We start from the raw sequence: 24798 nt of genomic DNA, 5'->3' as shown, positions 1-24798 counted from the left end.
ATAATTAATTTTTTAGACTCTTCTGGTCGATGCCAAGGTTCTACAGTGGTGCGTACACTGTGTACAAGTTAAAAGATGTTTCATATTTCCAATCGGTAAGACGTAATAAATCTTTGGAATTGTCTAGAACACGGGACTAGATTTTTTTTAACCACTTGTGTGGCATGTGTTCAGTGTGATTCAGCAGTTATGTCAAAATGATAACATTCCTATTTGTTTTATGTGTAAGTACCTTGTACATTAAGAAGACAAAAATCACCTCATAAATTTTAATCCACGATGAAATCTTCAAGTCTGAATTACTACAGGATGCTTTATTAGATTTCTCATCAAATGTACATTTTACAATAGAAACACAGAGATCAGGGACCGATCCAAACAATCTGACCGATCGTCTATTTGGCGGATCTCCGAGTCCTTTTGTCCCAGGAGAAGTTCGCGCCGTATGACTTGACTCTCGGTTTGGGGGTTTTCTTCTCGGTTATATCATAACTCCATCCTGTAGAAAACAAACAGATTGATGGCAGAGTGATCACATCTCTTTTACATTAGAACAAATAAAAGCAAATCTACATGTTTCTTCTTTCTCAGATCGTACCGTTCTTCTCGGCGAAAGCAATAGCGTCCTCCTTAGTGCTGAAGGTAAGGACCATGTTGGACAAAGGGTCAGCCCTGAAGAAAAATGAGAGCACACCTTAAATTAGTTCAATTGAAATAGGAATGCGTACTGGGCAACAGTCGAAATCAGCAGCACAAAGACAATTGAAAGGAGTGAGTTATTAGTTAAGATTCTCCACATCTGACTGTAATAAATTGTATGACAGTAAGATGCAGCTGGTGGGCTACAAATACTAACTGGAGGGGGGCTTTTAAAGAAAAAAAAAATGCTATATGCTATGTATCATATATGAAAAGGGTTGTACTTGGTTATAAAGGTAAATAAGGTTATTCAAGAATTTTTAAATAACTATTAATATCTTAACCTGCACTATTTTTATTAATGTATTTATTAATCTATTAAAGCTGTGACAGTGAAAAAACTAAATGTGTGGCTCCTAGTCCAAATTGTGTCTATTAGACAGGTGCACAAACCTTTAAACAACTTTATGCACAGGTATAGAAGTAGTATACAATGCAATTTAGAAAAGTCTTGAAATACAAGTAACGAGAGTAAACTGGATCTCAAACTTTGGGGTGTAAACGTACGTAGAGGACCAGCCCATCAGAGAATTCTCCCATCGCTCACGAGTATCAAAATCCATCTTCCACTTCTTGGTGTTCTGGACACCTGACTGCATGGCATTGCGAGGGGGCACAAAAATGTGCACTTTCCGAGTCTTGATGTGCTCCTCTGGAACACCGGTTATCGACGTGATGTCCTGAATTTAAAAAGAGGGGGAGAGAGAGAGATTTTTTTTTTTTTTGGATGGTCATTATGTTCAGTTTGTTTTTGTGTTTTTTGCAGATGGATGATCCGCTAATGGGAGAAGCCGAAATAATAAGATGATTATTGTTCAGTTTTTAGAAGGTAAACATATTTTTGGCGAAAACATCCCATAGTCTACATTTGGTGAAATGTGATTTGGAGCTCATGGTAGGCAGCCAAGAAGGAAAGAAAAAAAAAAAAAAAAGCATTAAAGAGCTTGGCAGGCCTCACACACTTACACCTAAAGAGCATAAAAGCCCAAATATTTCCTTTTGAATGTAGACGCGCACTTTGTCTAGACAAGCTAATTTCTCACACTTGAAATGCTGCGAGACGGCCTATTGTGATATATTTTTTTTTTCACCACAGGGTTCCAGTCACAGGCCAGAAACCTGGTTTTTAAAGGTGTTAAGAGTGAAAACACTTCCTGAAATAAAATAAACTTGGTCATGTTTATTAAAAAAATCCTTCTGCATAAACAATAAATTAAGCCTTTTGTCTTATTAAAAAAAAAATAAATAAAAGACCTTTGGAGTCCTTTAAGTCATTATTCAGTTATTTTGCTCAGAAAGCCTGAACATGGGTTACTTTATGACTAACCAAATTCTGCTGAAGGTTTTTGTGCTGAGTTTTCAAGGAATTAGGCAATGAGCTATTGGGAAGCTGGCCACACACACACACACACACACACACACACACACACACACACACACACCCACACACACACACACACGGTAGCCACCCAAGGTTCCAACTCTCAGAAGCAGCTCCCCTTTCAATTCTCCTTCACACATATCATTGGCTATTACAACTTCAAAGAATCAAAATTTTGATCAGCGTCCGTCATCCGCCCGTATGTTCACTGTAAAAGCGGCTCTCAGGCGAGATCTGTGGGTTGAATTGGTGTGTGGGGAGTTTCCGCATAACATTCAGATGTATAGAATAACATATGGTCAAATACAGTACCATAAGGACTTGTTTGTGCAGTTACAGGGGTGAGCCTAGATTTACAAAAATTCATGTTTTTGTTGTTAATGTCTCTGTTTGGGCTTGGACCCTATACATTTCTCAATAAAAGATATTTCAGAGTTTACAAACCTTAACAGAATTTTTTTTACTTTTGCAAAAGATGCTCAATACAAACTCATTTCCAATGCAAAATATAACACGCTACTGTGACCATTTTTGTTACAGCGATTCTCCAAACACATGGGACAGTATAGAATCCCATAAACATTTGATATGCCATTCCAAATATTGGTATAAGATCGATGGAATTAGCAAGATCGAAAGAAAAGAAAAAAATCTACGGAATTAACAGGACATATACGTTATTATAGCGTTGATATTTACAAACTGCTGGCGAGAGAAATAACGTACAGAACAACACACTCGTTCTCAGTGCACAAATTGAAAAACACACTCCACTGCCCCTGCAATGTAAAAAAAAAAAAAAAAAAAAAAAGTGTAGTCTAGACTTTTATGCCTGCATACATTAGAGCAACAAAAACTAGGAGGGTGATCCTTGCAACAGACGACAGCACAATGGTCTGTGCACAAAGCAGGAGACGGTGGCTTAAATATGGTGCTTCTTAAGAAAGAAAAAAAAGGGGGGGGAACAAAAATTTGGTGTGCAAAAATAAAAAAAAAAATAAGAGGAACCACAAAGGGGGGAAAAAACGCTGCACGTTTCTTCAGCCATGTACAGGAAGCAAAATGAGAACTATGAAGTTTGACACTATTCACGGGGCCCTACAATCCCTGGTATGCAGACAGAATGCCAGGCTTAAGAGCGAAGGGGGGGGAAGCTGGCAAAAGTGTTCGTCACATAAAAGCGTGTCTATATTTCTGACACCTCTTGCCGAATAAAGCGCATGGGAGCCCTTTCACACGGAGACCGAGGGGGCAAGTCAGTCAGGAGAAGGATGAGGGGACGAGCACGTCGGCTAACTCGAGAGAAGAAATTCAAAAGAGGGGGACGAGCCAAGCACCTGAAATCAGGTACAGACTGACTCTTGTTGGACGTCTAGACTTTTGAGATGCTCTGGGAAAGACATCAGAGCTCAACAACACTATCCAGCTACCTAAAATCCCAATACTAACATGACTGAATGGCAACAGTACTGATTAGTACACGGCCATAAAATCTGCTACAAGTTGCCGCTGGTGTATTTCCAAGCACTCGGCTCAAGCCACTTAAATACTATACATCCTGCAGTAACCCCATGTTTTACAGTATGAAGAAAAATATAGGGCTGAAAATATTCCTATGCTATCTAGAACCATATTAGGGCTATAATGATGCAACATAATGTATTGCATCATATCTAGGAAAAGTAAAGCTTTTCAGTAAATGGGATGCTGAAGCTCAATGAATGGCAGCTAAAATATGACTAACTTTTTTGTAAATGTTTGTAAACTGCATATTTCTGAACTGGTGCTCATGTGGGGGGGGTCTCACATACATTTTATGAACATGACCAATACGTGCTTTTTAAACATCCAATTCCACATTTAGTCCCCCAATTTGCTGCTATGATAACTTCCACTCTTCCATTTTAAGTCTGAGGTACAATCCGAAAGAGATTCACACCAATAACAGAACGCTGTTGCATGTTGGCCTCATTTGCAGTAATTATATTTGGACTTGCGAAAGAAAGAACTAAAACACTACGAAAACGAACAAACAAAAACGTTTCAAAGTGCTGCGGGAGCATTTCAATGAGCAGTAGAGGCAGCGTTACATGGACATCGAGAAAATTAAGACCTGTTTAAGACCTAGAACAGCAAACTTAAAACTTTTTAAGGCCTAAAATCTTGTGATTGTGGATTATTTTGTGCATTCAGTCATGAGGTCATTAGTAAAGTCAGGTACTGATGTAGAGTGAGGAGGCCTGGGGTGCAGCAGCATTCCATTTAATCTCTAAAATGTTCAGTAGGCAGTAGTGAACGAAGTACACAAACCATGAAGTTGAGTTCAAGTTGAAAACGTATTTGCCTTCAAATGTTTAAGCATCCAAAGTACTATGATTTATTATAATGCTCCTATTATCATTTGTCACAAGACTCTTACTTGAGCAACTCGGTTTATGTGAAAAGACTGTTACTCTTAGCACACTGATCTATTAATAGAATGATATTAATGACTCAAACACTGATTAAAATCTAATAAAATTATCATGAGCTTAAAACCTTCTTTTCAACTACTTCAAAGGATTTAAACAAATAAGGCCACGGGTGTGGTAGCAAGAGAGTCAGGAGTTTCTCCTATTATTTATTTCATTTAAGATGTTCTGCTTGTTGCTAAACTGTATGTTCGTGCTAAACAGATACCACTAAGTGCCAATTAAAACAAGTTTTGAAACAGAGCATGCGCTCTCCCGATTGTGGATTGTCCATCACTGTCAGCAGGGTTGTGGTCAGAGCTCTATAGCAGGCCACAAAAGATCTTCCACTACAATCCATGTAAACCATATCTTCATGGAGCTGGCTTTGTGCATGCAAACACGTCTCCAAGTTCAAGAGAAAGAAAAGAAGAACCACATATACTGCGCGTCATTATGATGGAGGAGACATCAACCCCTGAGTGTGCCCTGACTCCTAGTTATGAATTCATGTGACATTGTAAAAATTCAAACTCACAAGGCAGATTATACTTTGAGCTCCTACAAATAAGTTTGTTTTTTTCCCCCAAATATGGATAATAAGCAAAAAATCTGAAGGAACAGAAAAATAAATAAATAAATACACATGCACCACTAAGTCAAACTTACTTTGGGAATTTCCGAAGAGCACTAACAACATTTGTCTCAATCATTATGTAAAAAAAGTAACATTTTAAATAAGTACTGAAGTTAGACACAGCACTGGTGCATTACTTTCCAAAAAAATAGATTCAGTGAAGCATATGTTTTGCAGTTCAGAAGAGCTTTGTGTTTTGGACACGCTCGGTTGCTGTGGGAATCCCCCAGCGCAGGAGCTTCACTCATCCCCAACACTCAGGTAAATAGCTCCCTTGCCAATGAAGTTAGTGAAGTACAGTTTATACAGCTGCCTTCGAGACGAGCGCTCTGGAGCACCACACACGTGGCAGAAGCAGCAGCACGACTGTACGCCACTGATGGCAATCGCAGGCCCGAGTGCGCCCAAGAGGGAATCCGGACCTGTGAAGCAGCGTATGTGGCGGCGACCCGAGGCAAAAGTTCTGGGCCAGGCTGCAGAGTCGAAAATAATATATGAGAACGTAGATAGCAAGACATTCCCATCAGATTCAGGTGGAACCTTTCATGCCTTTCCCAGGTGTAATTTAATCAGCGTTCAGATGAATGATTTCACATAACTTAGTTGGAGAATACACCCCACTGACATTCTCTCTCTTTCTCTCTCTCTCACACACACACACAAACACACACACACATATATATATATATATATATATATATATATATATATATATATATAGAGAGAGAGAGAGAGAGAGAGAGAAAAAGATCTCAAATGTTAAATTCACCTTGAATGCAATTGTGGAAAAAAAGAAAATAATAAAAAACGAATAACATCTACACAAAAAAAATAAAATATCAATTGGAAATTTACTAAAAGACTCCAAAGAGGAGCAAATGAATGATCGCTAACTGATCCAGTTTGGCACGCAAGAGAACATCATCTGTGCGTTTTTTTAAGCATTTGTTTAATCTCTTGCCAGACTTTGGAAATAACACCTGCTTATTACATGAACACTTTGCTCACCTGGAGGAATTTGTTTCCTGTTATTAATCTAGGGGTGGGTTCTAATAAAAAAAAATAATTAAAAAAAAACTGCAAATGACTGGTTTAAAGAAAAAAAAAAAAAAGGTCATCAAACCAGAGTAAAAATCCTCACAATCATTTCCTAAATGTATTTAAAATCTCAGAAAATCACGTCCAGAGCGTGGCCATAACTAACCCGAGACACCCGAGGGGGTTGGGGGTGGTGGTGGTGGTGGAGTGGGAGGGACACGAGAAGAAACACTAAATAAAATATTAAGTCCTTTACAATCACACGCATTGTGTGCGCACTTGAAAAGTGAGCTTTCAGCACCAATGCAATCAGGATGTTATTGGATGGGGATTGACCTCTCTGGCACGCTGACAGATTTCATCACTAGGTCATATAATGTTAAGTCGACGTGCATCAGACTTCCAGAAAGGAAGCAAAACCTGACCCTTAACCTCGCCAGCCGAGTCGTGTCCGAGTCGGCTGTTGCGCAACGCGTCCTTGCTGGCCATCTTTGAAGTGAGAGGAGTGCGCTAATAACGGATCGTACGTACTGGGGGTCACTAATAGAAACAAACAACATGTACTACTTGTGTGAGTGAAAGGAGGGTGCAGTTGGCACTGAGGGTCAAATCTATTCTCACGTTACACTGAGCAGTCTGGGTGGGGCAGACTGTTTGTGTGTATGTGCGTGTGTGTGTGTGAGTGTGGGAAGAGGTATTTCCGCATGCTATTAACCACATGCCACCTGTTTGTATGGAGGCAACTTCGATGGAAAAAGGCTCACAAGACGTGTCTTGTTGAAACAGTGTTCCTTTTTTAAATGACACTTGCAAACCATCTGTCTGGTTTGTACTTTTCGGAACAGAACAGTCATTGCGACATTATGTGGCAAAACTGTACCATATGTGCGCATCAATATTTAGCAAAGAGCATGAAAATTACCTCACATGCCAGGAGTGACGCAGCTTTCAGATAAGGGCGATAATGACTGAGGACGTGAGAAAAAAAATATCATTTTACACTGGTTAAAAAAATACAAGAAAATAAATAAATAAAAACCCCTCAGTAGTTGACGTTCTAAAGTGAAATGGTGTGGAGGAAGTAACTTCTTTAAGAACATTAGGTGAAATGAAAGGAGAAATGGTAAGGATGTGTGTGCTGAAGATGTTTAAAAAAAATAATAAAAAATGGTACTTTCTATTTCAGTAATTCGAAACAACTGGAAATAAACAGATTTGGTGAAACATTTTCAAGGGAAGTTTTACATGTTTTAAATAGAAAAACATACATATCAGGAAATCAGTTCAGCTACTAATGCGAACATCCCATCAAGACAGAGTAAATCAGGATTTTATTTACATCTCGTTACTAATATAAAACACACGTAAATAACAACTAACCGTTTCTGATGAACTGTCAACTTCTGGCAACATTGTTGAGCTGAAAAGTCACGCGTGAGAGAAATATAACCCGAACAGGTGCGCTACAAAAAATATATATATATATATATTGCGTGCAGGCAAGAATTATAACTGTGTACGTTCCACACATGCGAGAGCAGTACAATTCAAAGTGGGTGCCTACTGATTAGTGCCTGAGCAAAACAAATCTGTCAAAATAAGATCAATTCCAGTGCCCACATGACTTTTTTCCTTCTGAAAAATGTGAAAGAATAAATCTGTTCTATTCATATCTTCATATATTCAACAAAGCTTTTCAAACTAAATAGCAAATTTGGAAAACTTTCGTGAGCTTTGCAATATTTCTAGATCCCTATTGAAAATGAAAGCAATCATCATGCACCAAAGGTTTGTGTACAAACATATGGAGTCCAGGTCAGCTGAAGTGTACACTGTCACATGAGCTGGAGTTGAAGATCTTGATTGGCCTGCTATAGAGCTTTGACCTCAACCCTATTGAACACCTTTGGGATGAATTGGATGCTGACTGCACCCCAGATCTCCTCACCCTGCATCAGTACCTGACATCCTTGCAGCACAAATGTCCACAAGCACACACCAATCTTCTGGTTAGGTGTCCACAAATTTGACAAACAAATCAAGACCAGTATTTTGCAAAAAAAATTTATAAAATGCTAGGAGGTTAAAAAGAGTATGAAGTATGAAAGTGCGCAGGTCGGACCAGGTTCCGTTTCTCGGCCACACAAAGTTGACCTGCGCTGAAGGGTGCTTTAATGGTCACTTTCTCTTGAGTGCAAGTAAATGAAATACTATTTAACGGCTAATGCACAAAGCCTCTTGTAAGGTCCTCTTCAAAGAGACATATCCTTTGACCTAGTTGTCCAGCCTTGAAATGTTCGCACGAGCACCTGGTAGGAGTAACGACTTAGACAAAACAGACACTTGAGATGTGCGTGAGTGTGTTGTGTAGGGAGTGAAGGGAGTCTACAGGTCAATGTAGACAAAATTCTTCCAAGCTGAAGCCAGTAAATCCACAGACATCTCTGCAATATGGAATTCACATTTCTCCTTGTCATGACTCAAGACACCCATAAAGAACAGTTTGTTCCTGAATCTTTTAAAGTCTATGACAAAGAGGGACAAATCACTGGCCATGCTAACAGAAATCATCTTTGGACTAGCAAGCCGATGCAACAGGCAGAAAAATAAATCCTCTGTTGGCGAAAAACAATGCTTTCCTTTGAAGTGAAGCATGAGTTTAAACTTCACATGCGTCACGAGTTATGTGATCGAGCCCTGTAGGTTCTCAGAAGAGCGTGAGGCAACAACGAAACCTACATTGAGTTAATTAAACTCTGTCAGGGGTTACTGGCACAAACACACTGACTGTCACCAATGGTCAATTGTTCGCTTAATGAGACAAGCACAGGACAAATCACTGCAACCCAATCACTAGGCTGGCACAAACCAGCATCTAGTTTTCACTGTCTGTCTCAATAAGAGATACATGCTCATTTTTCAAGGCTCTTAAGATTTCAAAGTGAGTTGAAAGCTGGTTGAAAGTCTTCAAGATCCTGTAGGAAGGCCTTACGAGAGATTTTCTACAAGCTCAATGACTAAGAATTTGCAGCTCGATTCAGTGGACAGTGCTCTGTGATCAGCATGTTGTGAGTTTAAGCAAGCCACTGTTACATGTTTAAACCTCTCCACCTCTGAGACAATGGAACACAGGCTTTCTACAAATGGAGTTGGAGATCTGCTCAGGATGAATGGTGCCCTCAATACTGAGAAATACAGGCAGATACTTACCCATCATGTATTACCATCAGGAAGGTGTCTGATAGACCCCTAAATTTATTCTGCAGCAGGACAATGACCCCAAACACACAGCTAATGTAATTAAGAACTATCTTCAGTGTAGAGAACAACAAGGAGTCCTGAAAGTAAACGTTTTGGCCCCCCACAGAGAACTGATCTCATCATGGAGTCTGGGATTATATGAAGAGACATTAAGGCAGCCTACATCCACAAAAGATCTGTGATTTAATTCTCCAAGATGTTTGGAACAACTTACCTGCTGAGTTTGTTCAAAAACTGTGTGCAAATATACCAAGCAGAATTTATGCAATTTCGAAGACAAAGGGTGGTCACTCAAGTTTGATTTGATTTGGGTTTTTCTTCTGTTATTTTACTTTCCATTTTGTTACTGTAATTTCCGGACTATAAAGCGCACCCATATATAAGCCACTGAATTTTACAAATATTTTTATATTGAACATAAATAAGCCACACCTGTCTATAAGCCTCAGTGTCTACACTAAAACTAATGAACTTTATACAGGCTTTAACGAAAGACACGTTACACACGGTGTAACGGGTGAAATATGTTGCGCTTCCTTTAGGAGCATAGCGGTATTTTGGGAATAGCCTGGCACTGCATTTTTCCGGTATTACTGCGTGTGTGCAAGACGAGGATTGTGTCATTATTTTCTGATGCTCATTTCTAAGTTTCTTTGGAAAGTTTTCTTTGGAAAGTTTTGGAAACCTGCCTGTGCTTATATGATTTCTGTTGTAACTGGAGTTAGCGAGCTCTCCCTTCACCCAGACTCAACACGTTACAACAGCTTGTATCTAAACAGTAGCCTACCAAGAAAGTAATTGTTCACTGTCTTCCTCCTTCCTTTCACAACTATTTCTCTCTGAGTTTATCTTTCGGCATCGTCGTGCGTTTAAAAAAAAAAAGTTTTTTCTCCCGATGCCGTGCAGCTCAGAACACAGGTGAGGTGCGTTTTTTCGTTTCCGTTCGGAAATTTCATTGGTCTAATGTTATGGGGTTCAGTTTTTTGGCTTGAAGTTTGTGAAACCGGGAAAAACCCAGGAAAAATTCATAAATAAGTTTCAAATAAGGGTTCAAAACGTGGGAAAAAAGTAGCGGCTTATAGTCTGAAAATACGGTAATTGATCAAAATGAAATAACTCTTCGATTTTTAAAAGCATTTTATGTTACAGCTGTTTTTTTTTGTTTTTTTTTTTACAAATGCCTAAAACTTTTAGTCTATAGCTACTTAAAAAAATAAAAAATAAATACTCAAAGAACAGTCATATGCATTTGTGCCTTAAAGCCCTGTTTAGTGTTTTGTATCCTGAAACAGCAGGTAATAAAGTGTCAGAAGTCACAGGCCATTTTTCAGCTGTTCAGAAATCTACTTTCTCAGACACAAAGTATGTGACGAAACTTGCTTTGGGACGTTAGGTGCGTATTGTTAACTGATCAGACATTCCGTGTAAAGCTGCGTATCGGTGGCCAGCCATGCGGTTTGTCTCACAGCACAGCATGCTTAATCAAACAGTAATTATGAACAAAAGCAAGCCAGGGCAGGCACTAGAGCGAGAGAGTGCCAGGACTTAGCCACAATCACGCAGGTCTTTAATTGCCATCATTTGATATGCCACACGTTTCAAACTGCTCACAGAGCTCTCCATATGTAAGCATTTTCACACGAGCGCATGGCAACGGCTTTGCACGTTTTTTTTAGTCCGTTGTGAAATTCCACTTTCATGTGTTTTGGTCAGACAAAGACGTGGAGTCTACTTACATTTCTTTGGAAAGGTTGCAGATAGCTGTTCAAGTTCTAAGACGTTGCCAAAGCTGTTTACATTCTTTTAGAAGCAAGCAAAAGAGAGAGAGGCCATGAAAGTACGTCTAAGGGAAACCTCAACTCTCCTCGATTCTGATTGGTCAGAAGGTGTTGATTTATTTTCTTTAAGAAAGGTTCTGACAATAGAAGCTGCAAGGCAAATCCCAAGATAATATTAATGCGCTCTTTCCTACACGGTGGCATTTCCACAGAAAGAGCTTGAATAGAAACTTGCACAGTTGACACTTTGCAATTGATTTATGTGCGAACATGTGAGATTGCTGATAAAGATGTTTTCTATAATGAGAAGTATATTTAGAATTTTTTGGAAGTTTCATTCATTTCCAATAATAGCATGCCCTGTGGGCCTTTTCATTATTTAAATAATCCACTTAAGATATTGCCTACCACCTGTTTTACAGGTCCTTGGTTACACATTATAATAGAGTAACCGTCTAGACGTTAAAAATGTTTTGCGAATCATCTGTTGTTTTTTTCATGAAAATTGTGCTTTCAAAAAGGAATCTGTGAACCTACACTATATAGATAAAGTTTCTAGACCTGAGCATAAGATTAGTACGTGTTTTTTTAACATCCCAATCCACATTGAGTCCTTATTTGCTGTTATAATAACCTCTACTCCTCTGGGAAGATGGAGTTTCCACTAGAGCGTGGTTGTGGAGAGTTGTGCTCATTCATTAGGGGCATAAGAAAGTCAGGTACTGATGTTGGGTGAGGAGACCTGGGGTGCGGCCTGTGTTTCAGTTTATCCCAAAGGTGTTCAGTAGGGTTAAGCTAATTTTCATGGAGTTCGCTTAATGCACAGGGTCCTGCTGGAACAGGTTTGGGTCTCCTTGATCAAGGGAGGGGAAATTGTAATGCTAGCACATCCAAAGACATCCTGTACAATTGTGTCTCTCCAACAATTTCTGGTAACAGCTTGGGAAAAAACCATGTGCGGCTGGAAAAGTCCCAATACTTTTTTCCATATTGTGTATACTACTGTTCATGCTTTGGTATTAAAAAAAACTAAATATTTCGACTCGGAACAGTCCATCAAAGAAGTTGAGTCCTTGTGATGTGTGTCAGGTGCAGAACCATGAGTGCTGCCAGCACTGCTTTAGAGTTTGCAGAAGCGGAACGTCTGCTTGTCAGTCTCAGACCGTATGCTGCACACTGCAACAAGTCGGTTTGCATGGCCATCGTGATTCTGGTTTACAAGAAAGCCTGCAAACAGTTTGCTGAAAACAACCTTTCCAAGAGCATGAATTACTGGAGTAATGTCCTGTGGTCTGATGAGACCAAGATAAACTTTGGCTTGGCTCAGATGGTGTCCAGCATGTGTAGCGACATCCGGGTAAAAAGTACCAAGAAAATTGTGTCTTTCCCACAGTCAAGCATGGTGGTGGTAGCATCATGGTCTGGGGCTGCTTGAGTGCTGCTGGTACTGGGGAGCTGCGGTTCATTGAGGAAAACCTGGATTCCAACATGTACTGTGACATTCTGAAGCAGAACATGATGCTCTTACTTTAGAAAATGGGCCAGACGGCTGTTTTCCAACATAATGACAACCCCAAACACACCGTCAAGATGACCCTGCCTTGCTGAAGCTGAAAGTGAAGGTGAAGAAGTGACAAAGTGCTCCAGTACATTTGATCACATGGACATTATCAACTTGTGCTTGTTAATATTATGAACAGCAGCTACACTAATTCCTTTACACTGCTTCTCTTTCTCTACCTATCCAAAGGCACCCTGAGGTTGTGCCAGCCCCAGTCACGTCCCACCTTATGAAGATTGTGGTCCTTTAAAGAAGTAGATGCTGACCCCGCAAACATCCTGAACCATCTAGAGATGTACCAGTGGCAATTGGATCCCACTTCATGTGGAGTTTGGACATTGGACCTCTTTGAGTGTGCAAACGCTCTGGCACGGAGAATCTGGTGTAGGATCTATAATGATCGCAAATGTTGAGCTAATTTATGAGTTGCTCAGTAGCTCCTGGTTCCATAACCTCAAATGACTGTAAAAGATGGGTTCCCCTTTTAAGTCTGGTTCCTCTCAAGGTTTCTTCCTCATAACATCTAAGTGAGTTTTTCCTTGCAAGAGTCGCCATGGCTGCTCATCAGGGGTAAATGCACATCGTTTACCTTCAAAAACTTGACTTGACCAAGTGTGCCTCCAGACCTGAACGTTATTGAGCACCTGTTGGGCATCCTCAAGCGGAAGGTGAAGAAGCGCCATGTGTCGAACATCAGGCATCTCTGTGATGTCATTATGGAGGAGTGGAAGAGGAACCCAGCAACAACCTGTGCAGCTGTGGTGAATTCTATGTCCAGGGGGATTAAGGCAGCGCTGGACAACAATGGTGTTTGCACCAAATACTGACACTTTGGACACAGTTTTGACATGTTCAATTAGGGTGTGGTCACTTTTGTTGCTAGTTATTTAGACAATAATGGTTGTGTGTTGAATTAGAGGACAATAAATCTGTACTGCTATACAAGCTGCACATTGTCTATTCTAAAATATATCCAAGTTTCATTTCTATAGTATTGTCCCTTGAGAAGATATACTACAATGGTTGCTGAAATGTGACGGGTGTACTCACTTTTGTGAGATACTGTATATTGTAACATAAAACTCTCCCAAGTATTGTGATTGTTTTCCCTTATCCCAGTAATGGTGCTCGTGGTAGTTTTCTCTTTCCAGTGTTTTGTATTGTTTTTATGATTTACATCACACTCTTGATATCATCCAGATGAGGATGGTTCCCTTTTTGAGTCTGGTCCCTTTCAAGGTTTCTTCCTCATACCATCTAAGGGTTTTTTCCTTGACACAGTTGCTCCAGGTTTGCTTATCACTAATTTACTAATATTTAAAACATTTTCGTTCGACAATTCTTACATCCTTAAAAGCGCTTTAGAAATTATCTTGAACTTGAAACTTGAACATTCACAACCTACATTGCCTTCACATCTCTCTTCCTTTGAATCAAAGTAAAAATGCACATACTTCCTGTGTTTGTTCAACAGTTTCATAGCCGTTAATGATGCATTAACTCACTACGCAATCCTTTTTCATTCATAACCTGGGGTAAATGACTGTCTAAATACTTGCTACTATAATAGTTAAGTGTCAAGTATGAAACGTAACATCATGAAACGTTAAAGTGAAACAGTACTACATAATCCCAGGTATATGGGGTAATTAAATGTATAAATAGAAGGTATATGGGCAAATTAGTCAATTTGAACAATTTTACACAATTTTCATTAATAAAAAAAATATATATAATAAATAAAAAATAAATTATATTATATATTTTCTTTTTCTTTTTTTCTTCACTAATGTAATATATATATATATATATATATATATATATATATATATAAATGACATTAATGCCATTGGTTTATAGGTTAACATTATAATGGTGACTTCTATAAAAATCATTGTTGCAAAATAAATAATAGTGTATTCAGGCATGTCAGGAAATGTTTGTATGCACCATACACATGTCTGAGACACCCATTCTTCAATCCATCCTTAGTACAATGCGTATGAAAGCTCAGCGACCAACAGGAAAAAGACGGCCTTTTCCTACCAGACGAAGCCGCTACTGTCTGTACCGTCTTTTTTTTCCCCTCCTCGCTTTCTCTTTTCACTCCATTCTTTTCGGGGAACCCTTAATCGGCTTTAAATCTGAGTGGCCCCAAGCTTGAAGTGAGAGCCCTCATCCTGGCAGCCTCAGACACGATAAGAGACTCAAAATGCACCTACCAAAATACCCACTACAGGAGGGTTATTTTTCCTCAGTTACACAAATGATAAAGTAATCAACAAACGGTATTTGAAGACTGTTCACTAAACTGTTTCTGTTCACATTACTGTGAATTAAAGGCTTTCAAATGATTAGACACTGTATACAAGTTCATCATAACTTTTTATGCAAATTAATTAAAAAAAAATACATTAAATGTGCATATATCACTACACTGCTATATTTATCAAAAATGTAATAAGTGTCAATGGAAAGCTGTCCAGCTGTGGATTTTTATTTATTTAATTTTTCGTTACTTAATTTACATTTATTTATCAGTCGACTCACAGCTCTTTAATTAATCCTTTTTTAATTAATTACTAAATCATTTACAAAACTGGCCAAAGAACAAAAACATAAAAATACAAAATAATGAGAATAATGGCAGACACTACTATTAAACCAGAAAAGCACATCCCATGATAAAGGTGAGGCAAGGTAACCTCATGACCTCTTACAAAACAACAGTGGCACAAGCCACAGGGTGAAGATCTGCAGAATTCCCCATTTACTCAATGTACCAGAATCAAATGTACTGCAAGTTTATTTCCAAGAATGAGTGGGGAAATAAAGGAAAAGAAGTCAATGCAAAATAATGGAAACATTAAAGTTCATGCGCAAATGGCAAACAGCATGTTTGTGTTGAAAGCGTGCAGAAGTATTTTTTGTAATTATTTCTAATTTTATTTACCAGAAAATCTGAACTTTGTTTTGATTTTCTTCGATCTTAAAAAAAGGTTCATTTTCTTGGATGGATAATTCCTATTTTTTTTGTTTTTTTGTGTTTTTTAAAGAAGGGGGGGAAAAAAAACATTCTGAATCAACACTTCCATTAAGAACAACATGAACATGGGTGGGTTTGTGTTAATAATGGATCAGGAAAGAGATGAAATACTGATTTAATTGAGCAAACATTCTGGAATGAGGCTTTAGAACAGTTTGTTAATTTATTAATAGTTTAACCCAAAAAAACAAAACAAAACAAAAAAAAAAAAACGTACTAGAAACTCGTTTTTTTAATTGTTCATAAATGAATGAAACAATGAAAAAAGTGTCCCAATGGAAATATGGAAAGTAGGATAGTCAGCGTGGTGTAAGTTTGACACCACAAATTTTACAATTTTCTATTTAGCTATTTCTATCTACTTTGACATAACTGACTCCCAAAGTTGCTGATTCTACCTGTAGTGTCGTGCCTAAAGACATTTGTTTTAAATAAACTTGACACACAATGAAACCCGAGCTGAACACCCCCCCAATCAACACAGCATGTTCACTCTTACCAGTTTCTCATCCACTGTGATGAGCTGCGACTCTTGGCCTTGTTTCTGCGCCAGACATCCTGATGTGCTAACTGACCTGCAAGACAGGAAGTTTGAAAGGGGGAAAATGAGACTGAAATGAAAAATAATCACTAAAGTAAACAAAGGAGACCACAATGCTGCGGCAGAATAGGGAGAGGGAAGCGCATGCTGAATCTCTCCTATTACTTCTGTCTGCTGGTTTTCTGGCACGCTCCCATTAGCCAGTTAGCAACAGACGGCACTTTATGTCAGCTCACCGACCCACGGTTACCACCGGAGCGTTTTGGAGCAAGAGTCTCCTAGAACAGCTGCATGAGAAAAACGTGTGGTAGACGGTTTGTCACGAAACAGAAGCTAATGCCAGCAAAGCCTCGGTGACCTTTCTCACATCTCTCCTGGCAGAAACAGATCTTTCTGGCAGCAGGAACATGCGAGCTTCCATTATTTGGTTTAGTGAGGCAGAGATGTGGTCTTTAGATTGCAATTACACAGTGAACTTTTGCCATTTCATCCCACAAAAAAGTATTTAAAATAGTGTTTGACGAATATTAAAAAAAAAAGCGTAGAGGCAGAAGTTTAAACACATTGAGTTTAAGAATGTGGAACTCTGTTTTTAGAAATGATCAGAAACTCTTAGGTCCTTGCTTTACCTTAACCCATTTGCCAGTGGAAGCGGTAGCTAATGCCAGACATGTTATTGGAAGATTTAGAGTTGCCACCAAAATGCCAATGCTGGGCCCCTGAGCAAGGCCCTTAACGGGCCTCAACAGCACAGTTGTAAAAATGGCACAATTGTCATTCACAAATTACCATGGTAATGGGCATCTGCCTAATCTGATCAATGTAAACAAATTAATCTGCAGATCTTTATAATAATAATAATAATAATAATAATAATAATAATTAGCATTAAATTCTGACTTCACTTGAGACTCACACTTGTTCCAGCATATCAATGCCCCTGTGCACAAAGGCAGCTCCATGAACATATAGTTTGCATGAGTTGGAGTGGAAGATCTTGAGTGGCCTGCTATAGAGTTCTGACCTCACCCCTACTGAACACCTTTGGGATGAATTGCAACAGTGACTGCACCCCAGGCCTCCTCACCTCACCTACATCAGTACCTGTCTTTACTAACAACATTGATGCTGAATGGGCACAAATCCACATCCACACTCCAAATAAATCTAGTGGAACATCTTCTCTGAAGGGTGGATGTTATTATAACAGCAAAATATAAAACAGGCTATTTTTTACATTAAAATGTGCTTGAAAATTAGTGACAGCATATAAGAAAAAGCGCAAAATCTGTGAAGCGTTCATGTGCTTATTAATTAGTTTGAAAAACATATCTATATATAGTTTTTAAATAAGGTACTAGAATATTTCCTGTCCTTCTATTATAATTGCTGAACTTGTAGTTAAACTATGCCTGTGTTATTATACTTATTCAGGTTAATCTCTCCCTGTGGTCACCCTGAACTCTCACACTCTATGCTTATCTGAATGTAACTACATCGTGCATATTAACAGGAAAGTGTGTAGTGTAAATTCTAAATACTACAAATAAGTAAATACTTTTGTTTAAAAAAAATAATAATAAAATAAATAAATAAATTGTGATGCACCAGTGTATTAGTCCATTAGTCTGTCGCGATATCGTACATCATTATTCTTACATTCAAACAGTTCAGGTTCCAAAGCTTCAACTTTCTTGCTGAAACCACAATCACCATCCTGTAATTAACCATATAGCTGCACTGCATTCTGGGACTTTGAGGCCAACTGTTGGTGTCTCCACCACTTCTGCACTGGATCGCATTATTGTGACTTCAAATGCTGGAAAATGGTGAGAAATAAAAAGGCTGGGTTTGTTTTGAGTGAATAAATGGAATCTATGTTAACCTAAAAATGCTGGTGGTAGAAATGAATGACAAAGAAATAACCAAAATATGTAGTTTTTTTATAATAACTTAACCACACTGTGGTTTGTGTAGTAAACACAAACAGTGAGAGCACTGCAACATGTAGCACATTACACTCCCAAAGGGTTTTCAGTGGAGTTCACACAGCCTGAGTTTTATAGAGCATGGTTTAGAGCAGGGGTCCCAAACCACTGGGGCTCCATAGAAAGAATGAAACCTTTTCTATTCTTATTTTATTATGTTACTGATTTTCGCAATCTGTGGGGTTTGAAAAATGACCACCTCTGCGTAGGCCAGTTTCCTGTAATTGTTTCACTCGCAGTGTTTCAAGAACCCACTGATTCTGCATTATCATGAGTTAAGTAACATTTTCATTATATATGTAATAATTGAATCACATAATATGTATCATTGCAATATAACGCACATTATTGTGGTTAGTTATGAGTGTAACAACCCAAAAGATTAGGCACACATTGGATGAGAATCACTAGAGTACAGCATTAATCAGGTTAAAACAATAAACAGTGATAGATGAAAAACTATCCTATACCGATCAATGTATCAACAGAGATGATAATTTGAAAAAAGTAAATTGGAAGATAGCTGTCTTATCATACACTGTGACTAACCATGCAACCATGACCTCATAACAACCCTACACCAGACCGTTATCACTTATGAAAGAGACTCATAATGAGCAGAAGACAACTGCTTATATATAACTCAGTTACTAAAGTTACTTAAGACATAACAGCTATTTGTCTACATAAGCATATTTAAGCATATGTTTACGGATAAAGATATCCTTTAACATACAAATTTAATATAACTAACTACATTTCTACTGTACTGTGTTCTACTGTACATTAACAGGATTTCTGATGAATAAGTACAAATAGAAAAAAAAAGAACCCATAATGTCATTCATAGTAACATTGATGCAGAACGGTTAGTCTATTTTAGCCCACATTACTAATTATAATAAAGAGCCAAGTGACAGCAACCCACAGAAGTGGTAGACCAGTGGATAAAACGTTGGACCGCTAATCAAAAGGCGGCAAATTCATATGCCAGTATAATCTAGCTACCACTGCCGGGCGCTTGAGAAACTGCCGGGCTCTTGAGAAACTGCCGGGCTCTTGAGAAAGGCACTTAACTGCTTTGTTGTATAAAAGAGATAATGTAAATGGCTCTGAATAATGGAATCTGCCGAATGCTGTACATCTTCATGTAATGTAAATCTGCATTTTTGATTGTCCTGTACGGGATACGACTCTCCGGCTCAGCGCAGAGCTGCCAGGTATATGACTTCATAGCGCATGTTTGGTCGACTCACCACTAGTGTATAAAGCCTAATTGCATTTGTATGAGCCGAGTGTTTCCAATCACTGATCATCATTGTTTCCAACAACCAATCACTGATCATTGTTTCCAACAACCAATCACTGATCATCATTGCTTCCAACGACTAATCACTAATAGCCGTTGTTTCCAACAACCAATCAATAACCACTGTTCCCAACCACCAATCACTGATCACCATTGCTTCCAACAACCAATCACTGATCATCATTGCTTCCAACAACCAATCACTGATCATCATTGTTTCCAACAACCAATCACTGATCATTGTTTCCAACAACCAATCACTGATCATTGTTTCCAACAACCAATCAATAACCACTGTTCCAACCACCAATCACTGATCACCATTGTTTCCAACAACCAATCACTGATCATCATTGTTCCAACAACCAATCACTGATCAGCATTGCTTCCAACAACCAATCACTGATCATCATTGCTTCCAACAACCAATCACTGATCATCATTGCTTCCAACAACCAATCACTGATCATCATTGCTTCCAACGACTAATCACATATAGCCGTTGTTTCCAACAACCAATCAATAACCACTGTTCCCAACCACCAATCACTGATCATCATTGTTTCCAATTACGAATAGCTGATCACCATCGTATGTCCCATGTGCACACAGTTTAGTTTAAACTCTCTTTCACTATATGGATTATCTTGTATTTTTGTCATCTCTCTCTCTCTTTTTTTTTATAAACAAACACGTTTTGATATGCATATATACCAGGCTATGATGGAATCTGGTGTCTTTTTGACAACGTATTTATCTACATACCCCTGAAAAGAATGTGCAACACTGATCATCACTGTGTACATCGGTTTTATGTGTCTGTCCCTATAATGATCAATTTCATTCTGAGTCTAGTACAGCCAAGATGTCACTCCTGGGCCCTTGAGCAAGGCCCTTTACCCTCTGTCATATATTTACCGTAAATACTGTAAAAGTAAACGCAGTAAAGCATATCCTTTACACTGTTGTTCAAAGGCTTTTAGCTTGATAGCGTGTTCAGCTAGTCAGAACTGTTTAATACGTTATTAACTTAACAGACACAAATACTAATCTTGCTAAATTACCAAATTGGACAGATTGAAAACTTAAACTTTGTAAAAAATAAAAAATAAATGAATTTAAAATACGATCAGGAATGCATTATAAAGCAGCAGTACATAATGCTAACCGAAGCTTAGTATCTTGCTAAAATCAATAAACAATAACTTAATAATCACATTAAACATACATCATACAATCATTAAAAACGCTCGTTATTACCTTAATGGTGTTTTTGCAATTGAATGGCGAAAACAAATTCGGCCCAAGCCAGACAAGAGTGACATTGAGGACGCCATGTTGACGGTTTGGGAAACAACTCTACGGCGTCCAGTCGAGGACAAAAAAAAATATAGCAAACGCGATTTGTTTAAGCAATGACTCTCTCCTAAAATGAGAAAGAACTCTAACCGCATATTAAAAAGTGGGATAATAAAGTTGTATTTTTAGAGTTTTTTGATCTCAAACACCTCAATAAAAAAATTCAAGAAGCATCAAATAAACCACTGGAGAAGTATGAGCATAGTTTCATGAGCATGAACATTACTTTCAGTCCATTATCTCAATCAATTACAAAAAAAAAACAAAAAACAACAAAAAAATTTTTTTGCAGTTCTTTAGAGTTATGTGATGTCTAATATAGTTTAATATTAAAGGCTATAAATTCAATCCAGGATGGAAAACACTTGTACAATGTATATACTATGTATATTGTACCTTGTTACTATGTATGTACTAGAATAGTGGTATTTATACTTTATTATATTTTCCAAACAATAAATCTTTTTGCTTCTTAGATTTTTTTATTTTACACAAATACGTGTTATAGCCCAAAAGGTATATACCGTATATATTTATATATCTTACGCCTTGGGTATAAATGTTCCTAATCCTACCTCAGTTAAATCTTTTATTTTCCTAAAGTAAGTCTTCAAAAATAGTTTAATAATAAAAAATCTTTAAAACTAAAAACAATTATTCAATTTTGGAATGGAGACATCCACAATCTCAAAATTGTTTTAGCCCAGAGGTACCCACACCTTTTTTCTATTAATGGCCTATTTTCTATTAATTTTCTATTAATCTAACTTGATTGAGGACCGTGGGCAAAAAGTATATTTGAAAGTTGCATTATATCAAACTGTATTATATTCAGATTAATGTTGCTATGGTTCCTCTCATTTGTGATTTAATATTATTTAGAAATGAATAAATACATACTGTACATAGAAAACATTACTTTGTAATCTGTTACAATGAGTAACAATGAGAAAGTTCAGTACAATGAGAAATTAATTTAATAATCAAATTAAAATCTTCCCTTTTCATATGTGGCATCGCAGGCCAAATCAAAAGTCATTTATGGCCAACTCTGGCCTGCTAGCCCTAGTTTGGGCATCTCTGTGTTAAACCGTGTCAGACAATGATGCATGTTTGTTGCTCTAAATTACAGTAGGACTGAAAATAACATGGTTTATTTTTTTAGCATATAACAACCCATTTTTTAATTTGTTCTCCTGCCTTCTTCTTCTTGTTTCCTTGTGAAGAAGTCATTTGTTGAATATTCCAACTTCTTCATTTGAGTTGTGCACAGTAATGTACATATTTTCATAAACAATAACAAACGAGTCATAAAAAAGATCATTTCAAATATTAGATTCGAAATCTTATTACAAAAATCAGATTTCAATATAATTATGTTATATTATATATTATATTATATATACTGGTCATTATAGTGAGATAGACATAGATTTTAATGTGTCACACCTCATTTTCTATATGTATACAGACTCATTTGTAAATTTTGAAACACAATTGCAGAACATTTAAATAGAGGGCTGTGGAGACTTGTGCACACTCGTTTTTTTTTATATTTCAATTTAAAACACAATTTTTTTTCCAAATGTTTAATTTGTAGAATTTATTTAATTACTTCTGAATTATTGCGTCAGTGACAAAAATCTAATTTCAAACTGCTTCTATTTGTCCAACAAAAAAATGTAAATGTTACAGGAGCATGTTTGTATGGCAGTAAGGAAAGCAACACATTACATCATAAACCACTTTCAGACAAAAGGGATTATTAGTCTAACTAATTTTATGTGCAAATGGGAAAGTATTTGTCCTACTATTATATTTGGGGAAAAGTGTATACGTTTTAAAAGTATTTATTTAGAAGTAAAATGTCATTATGTATTATTGAAAGTAAAATACAAAAAAAAATAATAATAATTTTTAAATAAAAAAATCACAACATATTTGCATGACTCAGTATTTTCGAATAATCTTAATAAAGCTAATGGGCAAATTGTCTTTTGTGCAGAAATGATTGTGGCTTGGATTTGACTGAGTGTTTTAAATGTAGTGAATAAAAATGTTTGGATGCACTGAAGCAGAACTGATTGGATTGTCATTTGGGTATTTGAGCACAAATATTTGAGTTATGATGTTTGAAATGTTTGGTAAAAATACTGTGAATGAAATTTGAGTGGAAATTTAAGCAGGAAAAATGTGACATGGAAATGTATTTAAAACAGGTCTCTTAAAATAAATAGTACAATTACAGAAATATCGGATCACTAATACAAACCACAAAAATTCCAAAGCAGGAGCCGGGATTTGTACTGTGTTTGTAATGTACTGTGTTGCACTGCTCGTAATCACAACCCATTATTTTCATAGGTTGAATTTATTATTCAATTCTTCTCATTATTAGTCTGGTCAATTATATTAAACAATAAATATAATAAAAGTGGTTAAAAATGTCAGCTTTATATTTCCTGTCAGTGGGAATTTAAAGTTAAGTGGCTCCAATAAACTGAAATGTTAATTTATAAAAAAAAGAAAATAGAAGAAATAGTAGTTTACACATCTAAATAATGTCTCTACTGTTTGAACAGTAGGATTGTGACTGTAAAAGATCACAACCTCAGATTACTCAGAAATATTTTGTTTAATTTAAATGACTGTCTCAGGCACTAGACATTATTTTCAGGGAATTCTGTAGACCTGTGTGGCTGCTCATTTTTATAGCAATCACACCATCTTGTAACTGATCTATTGATAATGTCTTTCTGAAATATTTTGTCATTACGTCTATCATTTGTTTTTGTAGAGGCATGGTATCTTAGTAAAAGAAGTAATGAATAAATAAAAAAATAAAAAGCAATTGTGCCTTTTTGTATGGCCTTGCTTTCAGGTGTGTATTCATGTATAAATTAATTGACATAAGCCCATCGTTAAAAATACGTTTTAAAGAAATCAGTCTAATGCATATTTAAGAAATGTTGTTTTAAGCTTCCCATGTTGTTTCCTATAACACGGTCCATCACTAATTTGTCAAATTGCTATTATTGCCATGGCGCCTGAGCTTGACAAATATATGGTTCCTCTTACCCCCTAAACAGAGGAAAAAAGGGGTCCTTGCAAAGAAAAAAACAGAAGAAAGCATCCAAGGCCACTTAATCTGAGTCCGGGTCTCTTCAAAGGGCTCACTTTTAGATGGCTGGTTTCCTTCTTGGTTCTCAGGGATGGAGTGAAGCAAGAAAGCCCCCCCTTGGGACTGAAGGCATGCCATGTCATAACACACTCATTTTCCGCTATTTATCAGTCCCCAGGATTCTTCCTCCTCCATTTTACCATTCATTGGAATAAGGTTGTATGCGTCTGGCCCCTAAAAGTGCTGGAGGATGAGATCAAAGTTTCTATTGATCAGTGAAAGAGCTGAAGGGTCTAAGGGACTTTCCTGCACTTCAGTTGCCGGAATCTCAATTTAGCTTTAATGAGACCTCATTCATCAACACTTACCCATAGAGGAAGTGAGGGTGTAATTGACTGGTCTCTCAGTCTCTTGGATGGAAATGCATTTGGGTTTGATTTCCATCATACAATGTAAATTTTAGAATGGAATATTTATGACATTCAGATATATATACATATATATATATATATATATATATATATATATATATATATATATATATATATATATATATGTATATATATGAATTACTGTGTTGGTGAGTGTAAATCTAAACTCCTAGCTATTAGTTTTTGTGTTTTATTTAG

At 37.3% G+C, this 24798-nt stretch overlaps 1 protein-coding gene across 1 annotated transcript; it reads right to left on the bottom strand.

The window, feature by feature from the left end:
• Window positions 1-295: 295 nt before the first annotated feature.
• On the bottom strand, window positions 296-21070 carry ndufs4 (NADH:ubiquinone oxidoreductase subunit S4). The gene is made up of 5 exons (XM_046841996.1): window positions 20950-21070; window positions 16351-16426; window positions 1207-1379; window positions 599-672; window positions 296-499 (listed from the first exon to the last, which is right to left on the bottom strand). The coding sequence occupies exons 1-5, from the start codon at window positions 21024-21026 to the stop codon at window positions 396-398; spliced, it is 504 nt and encodes a 167-aa protein (XP_046697952.1). The 5' UTR covers window positions 21027-21070; the 3' UTR covers window positions 296-395.
• Window positions 21071-24798: the final 3728 nt, after the last annotated feature.

The sequence above is a fragment of the Silurus meridionalis genome, chromosome 27 (assembly GCF_014805685.1).
Source record: "Silurus meridionalis isolate SWU-2019-XX chromosome 27, ASM1480568v1, whole genome shotgun sequence".
NCBI lineage: Eukaryota > Metazoa > Chordata > Actinopteri > Siluriformes > Siluridae > Silurus > Silurus meridionalis.
This window is presented reverse-complemented; position numbering and strand designations above follow the sequence as displayed.

What these genes read in the sequence shown, in the direction of transcription:
- ndufs4 (XM_046841996.1), bottom strand. Translation starts at nt 21,026, where the DNA reads ATGGCGTCCTCAATGTCACTCTTGTCTGGCTTGGGCCGAATTTGTTTT. An exon ending in CTGATGGGCTGGTCCTCTAC is followed by an intron (nt 673 to 1,206) that starts GTACGTTTACAC and finishes ATTTTTCTTCAG; the next exon opens with GGCTGACCCTTTGTCCAACA. An exon ending in TGCTTTCGCCGAGAAGAACG is followed by an intron (nt 500 to 598) that starts GTACGATCTGAG and finishes TGTTTTCTACAG; the next exon opens with GATGGAGTTATGATATAACC.